The sequence below is a fragment of the Octopus bimaculoides genome, chromosome 14 (assembly GCF_001194135.2).
Source record: "Octopus bimaculoides isolate UCB-OBI-ISO-001 chromosome 14, ASM119413v2, whole genome shotgun sequence".
Lineage (NCBI taxonomy): Eukaryota > Metazoa > Mollusca > Cephalopoda > Octopoda > Octopodidae > Octopus > Octopus bimaculoides.
The window spans coordinates 29,198,893-29,207,486 of record NC_068994.1 but is presented as its reverse complement, the minus strand read 5'-3'; the positions used below and the strand labels follow the sequence as shown (position 1 = coordinate 29,207,486).

At 38.0% G+C, this 8,594-nt stretch overlaps 1 protein-coding gene across 1 annotated transcript; it reads left to right on the top strand.

Moving 5' to 3' along the window:
* Positions 1-2,133: 2,133 nt before the first annotated feature.
* On the top strand, positions 2,134-7,589 carry LOC128249381 (zinc finger protein 865-like). Its single transcript, XM_052972797.1, has 2 exons — positions 2,134-2,563; positions 4,849-7,589. The coding sequence occupies exon 2, from the start codon at positions 5,368-5,370 to the stop codon at positions 7,195-7,197; it is 1,830 nt and encodes a 609-aa protein (XP_052828757.1). The 5' UTR covers positions 2,134-2,563; positions 4,849-5,367; the 3' UTR covers positions 7,198-7,589.
* The last annotated feature ends 1,005 nt before the right edge of the window (positions 7,590-8,594 follow it).

Below are 8,594 nucleotides of genomic sequence, written 5' to 3'. Positions count from 1 at the left end.
CGAGATCGTCGTCGTACCTCCCCTCCACTAATCCCCTATAGAATGCGTTAGTTGTGATGCAGTCGCTCAAGGTCGACCCGGGACGGCAGAGTTGCTGGAGAGCAACGCGACACTCGCGGTGCCATTCGCCCTTCCTCAGCCTCTTCTTGATCCACGACTGCAGCTCGGTCATGGAGACGAGCTGCGGGAAAGCGTGGCGCACAAACGGCGACTACAGCTGCTCACCGTCGTCTACGTAGAGCCGGAGATGTCGCAGTCTCAGCGCGTGTCTGCGCATCATCAATCACGGCATGCCCAGCCCTCCTTTCAGGGTATAGATATTAAATAGCGGTTCAAGGGAAGTAACTCTTGTAGATTTTTTTTTTTTTCCCCCTGTTTTTAGTCTTTTTGTCTGCAGATTTTCCTGCTTTCATAGACGCTTCCACACCACACAGTTCCGAGTTCAATGCCACTGCGTGACACTTTGGCCAAGTGTCTTCTACTATAGCTATGGACCGGCCAAAACTTAGTGATTAGATTTGGTAGACGGATACCGAAAAAGCTTCTCTGTGTGCGCACTCGCGCGCGTGTGTGTGTCGGTGTCCTCCACCAATAAAACTGCTTGACAACTGGTGTTGACGTGCTTACGTCCCCATAACTTAATGGTTCAACCACAGACACAGATAGAATTAGTACCAAGATTTTTTAACAAATAAGTACTGGGGTCGATTCATTCGACAAAAAAGTCTTGAAGCCGGAGCCCCAGTATGACCACAATCTAACGACTGGAACTAGTGAAGATAAAAGACAAGTGTCTGCATGTGTGCGTGCATGATTGTGTGTTTGTGGATAGATAGATAGATAGATAGATTGATTGATTTTATTTGTTGTCAATTACATGTATAAAATAATAACGGTGCAAGGGAAATAACTCGTTTTTTTGTTTTGTTTTTTTCTTTGGGATGAGTTTTATTGTAATACTTTTTATCTGCAGCCCTTACTGCTCTTATTTCTATTTTGACAATAGCAAAGTAAACTGTAGAAAATTGTTTACAGCTCTAAATATTACATACATACATACATACATACAGACAGACAGACCCGTAGATAGATAGATAGATAGATAGATAGACAGACACACAAAGACAGATAGACAGATAGATAGGTAGATAGATAGATAGATAGAAGGGGTTTACAGCTTCAAATTGAATAAAAACGCTACATTCCTGAGTTCAAATCTTACTGGTCGATTGCATAGTCTACTAAGGATACTTCTAGTAATTAATATTTGCTACCTCAGGGTATCATTTAGCTGGTTATGAAATGTTATTCATATTCAGCTGAGCGTCATTTCACTTCAGACGCTCAGATCAATGTAATCCAGAGCAGAACTATCCAATAGAGTCGCAATGGCCTTCCCTATCCCTTCAAGAGGAAAAAAAATTGCATTAAACAATACAACCATGTGCGTATCATACTTAACGTATAATACATCCATCGTTGATAGGCAAAAAGCTGCAGTTTTTATCCGAGATAAAATCTATGAACATACTATATTAAATATACAGCATATATACATATCGAAAAGAAACGAAAAATCGTCCCGACAGCGGCTAGCGACAGCGGCTAGCGACAGCATAAGATACATTTCGGCCTTGTTGAGCCTTGTCAATGACATGTTCTCACAACTGCATGCTAAGACAAAATTCACCGCCTCCGAATTTTTGGCAAACAGTAAATAATATATTCACTGGCATTGCCACAATATCAGTGAATATATTCTCCACTGTTTCCTCGATTTCAAAGGCGATGGATTTCGTATAAGCATGCTGCTGGTTACGAGTATACGTCATTGACTAAACTCAAACAGGCCGAAATATATATAGTGTTCTCGCTTGCCGCTGTAGAAGCGATTTTTCGTAACCCTCCGATATGATTTATGTTTTTAAACACAGCACGGCTTTAAGAGATTTTACCTCAGATAAAAACTGCAACTTCTAGTCTGTCAACGGTGTATATATGTTATGTTACAAAATGGCTTTTTAAATTTAATGCTTCTCCAATTGTGTACACCGAATTAATAAACAATATCCTTTTTTTTTTTCTTTTTCGTTTCGGTATTTTGAGTAACCCATATTATTTTTAAACATTTCCTTTCGTCTATTTGTTCATTTATTTATTTTGAAATTACGCTGTGATTCTCCACATTTATCTAATTTTAAATAAAATGTCTCTCAACAGAGAAGGAGGGTGGATGAAAAGAATCGTTAGGAGAACTGGGCAAAATGCTTTGCAGTTAAACAACCATTTCTCTTTACATCCTATATTCAAATTCTGCTGAAGTTTGCTTTTTTTTCTCTCATCCTTTCGAAGTTAATAACATAAAGTAGCAGTCCAGTATTAGAATTCATATAGTATTTCCTGAATATCTCCAACATCCTAAGACCAACAGAATTCCCTGATTAGGTTTGAGGAGGAAGGGGGTAGGAACTTTTGAATATAGACACATTTACACCGCTTTCACCGACTTCTTTGTTATTGCTATTTATTAATTGTGGCATTTACTGGAAAATTTGATTATTTGGTGAGTTTTGTTTATTACAATTATATTTTATTTGTTTTATCTATGTTATTTTTTAATTTCCTTCTTTAATTATTTTCATTTTAATTATAAATAAAACTAGTGAAATCCATTAAGACGGAAAACAGAGTTTGATCGAGATTTGAAAGCAATCCAAGCTTCATGTCCGATTTTCATTCCAACTGCCGAAAAGCAAATACAAACAAGTTAACCGATTTCCCTCCCCGCTCCATTTGCATAATTAATTGATAACCCTAATAAACTACTTCTGTAAATATTCAAAATTTATTCGCATGACGGACTTATCATCAGTCTCATAAGTTGAAACGATATACCGGCGAATGAAATCGTTTTAGTTTTTATATGATCGTCACTCAACCTGCAAGAAATAACACACCTGTCTCTCTTCAAATCGCATTGCACCTTCATAAGAGGAAGGATACATTGGATAACGTTTCTTGTAAAAAGATGGTATGGTCACATCCAGAATGTTTTCAACAATTAATCTCCAGGATGGTGGGGTTATCAGTAGTTAAACAACAATGACTTCTATGAAGCAGCAGCCGCATCTCTCAAATTACGCCTTGAAAAAGAAGAGACACATTGGAAAATGTTGTCCTAAGTACACATATCCGGGAGAATTAAATGGTCATGGGTGGAATATCAGTGATCATAAGTCTACTCAGTCGTGACTGACCTAGAGTTAAACAATAACAACAAAAATTGCATAGGTCGAACCAATTATGGAGTTTGTATGCAATCGTTCAATTTCCTAGAAATAATAGCTAAATTTCCCCTACCAGCTAAAATAGGAGCGACATATTACACTACATTAGATAATGTAGTCGTATATACACCTAAAACGATGGAATGGTCTCGGCCCGAGCGATTTTGATTGTAAGTCTGCTCAAGGGCTGGTCTGCGGTTAAATGTGACAAGGCATTTGAGATTTTTTTGTTTTTTTGATTAAAATTGTTTTCGTAAAAGTGGGAAAGTTTAAGAATCACTATGACCTACATTGAATTTGGCCAGCAAGGGACAGCATTTACCTGCCTTTAGATGCCAGAATGTCGTCTGAGATGATTTTAATTGTTAAAATAGAGGCACCATTAGGCATTCAATTTGTGGAAAATGAAAATAAATATTAGATAATAATTACATTTGCAGAGGAGTTTGTCCAAACCTAGTGAATACCTTCACCACTTGGTTACATATGTGACAGGTGTGAGTAATTAATATTGCTTAGATGCCATCCTTGTGTTATATGCGTACCACTAAACAGAACAAATAAGATATAATTCAGTGGCAGTTTTAAGTATATCAGCAGTTCCCTAAACTATAGATCACAATCCAAATTGGGGCTCAGAATAGTTCTGAAAGGATCACAAAGAGAAAATCTTTCATTTTTGAAATATTGGAGAAAATGTAAAATATTCATCTATATGTTATGCAATACGCCATAGAAATGTATAAAATGTTGAGAAGTGCACCTTATTGTTTTATTTATTTACTTATTTGTAATACACTCTTGTATGAACTTCATTTGTTTGTTATCATCATCATCATTTTATGTCTACTTTCCATGCTGGCATGGGTTGGACAAGTAATCACTCTCTGAGTCACTTTTTAAAATTTTTCTCATAGACTAATGCTCATATATGTCATTTAGGCTCAGTTTCTACAGCTGAAAGATATCTTTCCTATCATCAACTTTTACAGAGTGGACTGGGTGCACCAGCAATCCTTTGTATGGTAAGAATGAAAGAACATCAGAGCCCTACTTTTGCTCTGCTTGCTCACCAATCACTTTAGAAGATACCTGGAGAGGAGGGAGAAGGGCTTTTGCTGTGACATCAATGCAGATGATGCCTCAGTAACTTTACTCAGATAATGTAAACAAGGAAGGGTGGGTGAGAGAGAAAGCAATGACAGCAGAAAGACTAAAATCGGTGGGAGAAAGGAGATGATGATAGATACAAAGTGAATGAAAACTGAGGGAAAATTAATGGACAACAGCTGAGATGAACAATATTTTGGTTTCAGCCTTTGACTGTCCATAAGATGCATGTTGCTTATGTAAATACTACTTGCAACTTCACCTTCAGTTGCATTTAAATATTGTTTTTTTTTTTTGCATTGGTACAAGGCCAGAAATTTTAGTTGGAAGGGACAAGCAATATATGAGCCTCAATACTTAACTGCTACTTATTTTACTGACTCAGCAAAATTGACCTCAGTAGTATCTACAAACTACTTACCTGTATTTTTCTTTTTCTTTTGTTTTCCAGTAATTCCATAAAAGTGCAAAATGGTAATTACTATCCCAGAGACAGGAAGAGGAGAAGGAGAAGACTTCTGCTAACATTGATTCTGGTGATAGTTCTCATCATCATCATCATCATCATTTAACATCCGCTTTCCATGCTAGCATGGGTTGGACAATTTGACTGAGGACTGGTGACACCAGATGGCAACACCAGGCTCCAATCTGATTTGGCAGAGTTTCTACAGATGGATGCCCTTCCTAACGCCGTTGTTTAAAACTGCCTGCCCATCACCATTAAACAATACTTATCTGTTTTACTAACTTTTTAAAGCAAAAGTCATGTACAAAACATTTTTACAATATGATTCCTCCCACCCACTGAGAGATTTCTCTGTCTAATTAGGGAATCATTTGTAAAGTAACACTTATAACTTTCCAGATTCCATTCAGTAAGTAATATTTTCTCCCAACACTCGCTCTCTCACTTGTTCATCAAATTTTGCTTCATCCTCTTGGATGAAGCCCAACCCTGTTGTTCTCGATGAAGATGAAGAAGATTCCTCGCTGTGATATCTGTGGAAAGTCATTCAGCCGTCGTGACAACTTGGAGAGGCACAAGGCTGCACACCTGTCCAGACCAGTTTACTACTGCGATGTCTGCCAAAAAGGATTCTCACGCAAGTCTTATTTGAAGGTGCATGGTCGATCACACACTGGTGAGAAGCCATATGTCTGTGGGATTTGCAGCTGTGCATTTGCACGTGATGACCACTTGATGCGGCATCGTCGTAAGCAGCATACAGACAAAATATTCAGCCACATTATTTCTTCTGTTGCCAGTGTCATGCCAGTCTCTACAAGCAATGATGTAAACAATGTCACCACCACCACTACTACCACTACCACTGCCAACAACAACAGTAGTAGTAGTAGTAGTAGTAGTAGTACCCGCAGCAATATTTCAAGTCAGGTTTCAGAAGTCCTTAGTGAACAACAGAAACAGCAACAAAAAACCTGTCAAAGCTCCTTACAACAACCACCAAGTGAACGTTGCATTATTTCTAATGCATTTCCTGTGTTGTCAGGTGAAAATCAGGTAAACTACATCTGTGCAATAAAAGAAGATGAAGATACAAAAAAATTAACAACATCTGATCTGTTGCAGATTCAGCAAGAATTGCAACAGCATCAACAACAACAACAACTACTTCTTCAACAGCAATTGCAGCAACAGTCTGAGCTGCAACAGTATCAGCCCCATCTTGTGTTAAAACAGGACATTGATGATGAAGAAGCTGTTGCTGCTGCTGCAACTGTTGTACCAACTGCATCAGCTGTTGTACCACATGCAGCAGCAGCTGTAGTGCCGTCTGGTGTGGAGTTGTCAACAGATGTAGACAACAGTGTGCAAGCTTTTACTACAGATGGCACCAATGTAATGAACATTGTAAAAATACTTCCTGCAGTTGTTGCAACATCTTGTAGTGGCTGCTACCTTGACACCAGTGCAATAGACAGTTCAAACATTTGCTGGAAACAAGAAGACAACTGTCCTGGAATCATCACCACTTATGCCCTACCAATCAGCAGCACAAAGCCACCTCAGAAAAGTGTCAACTGCAATGCAGTTCCATTTCACTGCTCTGTTTGCAGCAAAACTTTTTCCCGGCGTGACAATCTTGAACGACACAAACTGTGTCACCAAGAAGGTGCCAGTAAACAGTACAGTTGTGAAATATGCGATAAGGCATTCTCTCGGAAGTCTTACCTTAAAGTTCATGCCCGAATCCACTCCGGTGAACGACCTTACCAGTGCAATCTGTGTGGGTTTGCCTTTTCTCGTTATGACCACCTTCTTAAACACAAAACACCTACAAAGGGCCGAAGGAAGCTGAGCTGTGTGCCACGTGCTGATGTTATGGCAGAAGTTGTGAACAATACAACAGAAGATGCTCCAGCAACAGGGGCTACTGTCACTGAGGTGCATTTTCAAAACGATCTACAGCAAATACAACTGACACAACAACAAGTGCAACATCATCAACAACAACAGACAACACAATCCAACATAATTCAAGATGCAAGCACTGCTTCAGGACTAACAGCCATTGATTCACAAGCACAGCTAACAGAAGGCCAAGCAGTATTTCACACCAATGCAGGCACTGCTACTGCTGTGATCCCACAGCAGGCAACACTCGGTGCACACACAGTCACACTTCCTAACACACCCATCACACAGATTTTTCATACAATCCAAATGTCTTCAACTGCTCAACTTTTCCCCACTTTACAAATGGCTCCAGCAACACATTTATTTACAAACAATCCTCAGTTAGCAAACACAACACGAATATTCACAAACAAATAATTAATTTAATTCAATAATAAAATCAAAATTTTTTAAAAAAAGAATGACAATTTCTCTAGCAAAAAGATTTCATACTTTCTTTTTTTTTTAATTCTTCTTTATGAAATCACAGGGAAAGTTTTTTTTCTTTTTCATCTGTTTATGAGGAGTGAAGGTATGCAGCCTAGTGATTAAGGTTTTGCACTCATGAACACAACATCGTGGTTTCAATTACTAGACCAGTTAGTGTGTTGTGTTTTTGAGCAAGTCACTTCATTTCATGTTGCTCCAGTCCACTCAGCTGCAAATGAGTAACTGGCATTTTGTTCAAGAAGTGTGTTGTGATCTCAGTCACTGGTATCTATCTTTTACCTTAGATTGGTATTTTATTTATTTATCCCAGAAGTATGAAAAGCAAAGTTGACTTCCTGACCTAGTGGTCAAGATACCAACTTGCTGGCAGAAGAGTTATGAGCACAACATCACTCTATATTATCAGTGAATGCACATCACTGATATATTACCAATGGTGTAATTTGAAGCACCCTGAGTAAGGTATGAAACTTTTCTTGTTTCTACTTGCCCAACAGATCAGATAAGAACATGGAACAGTTCACAAGAGATTTATGTTTGCAGATGTAGCTGAACAATATGTTTAATCACTGAGACTATCTTTATGGTGATGGAGGATGGTGGGGCTCTCCATCCTAAAATTTGCAATTTGAAGCATGTGGTGTATCTCACAAAGCAGCTAGTTAGTTACAAGCAGAATTGTGGTTGCAATATTGAGTGCCTCAAGCAACAAATACAGAAGTGATTTAGCTCAAAATATTAAATTTAAAAGTTACTGCCACAACTGTAACAGCTATGTTGAACAATCCAAGCAACTACATAGAAATTCTTTAAATAATTCAATCTATAAAGATAGTTTGTAAGTTATTGACAAAGATGTGACTACAATATTCAACACCTCAAGCAACTGTATAGAATGTAGAAGTTTAGATTAAGCTATACACTTGGTGAGTTTGTGTGTGTGTGTGTATATATATAAGCATTGCAAGACTAATAACCGGGTGTAGAATTCAGTCTACATATGCTTCAGAATGAAGCATTAGTTGAGTATAGTGCAGTAATAAGAATGTGAGATGACAAAGGAATAAACAATTTTAAACTTCATATTTGAGTTTCTGATGAAGGAATAAGGTGTTACTCAGGCACTCAACTATGAGTCCACTGAATTTTATTGCAGAAGCAGTTGTAAGCCAATGAAGTTCATAAGATAATCATTTTTCCTTTGTCATCTCACCTTCTTATATATAAGCTATAAACCTCCTCCCACAAAAGGTCAACACCTTTGCTGTAAATATTAACTTGGTGACAATTAAAGTGAACATCAACCAGACTCCTTTTTAGTACAT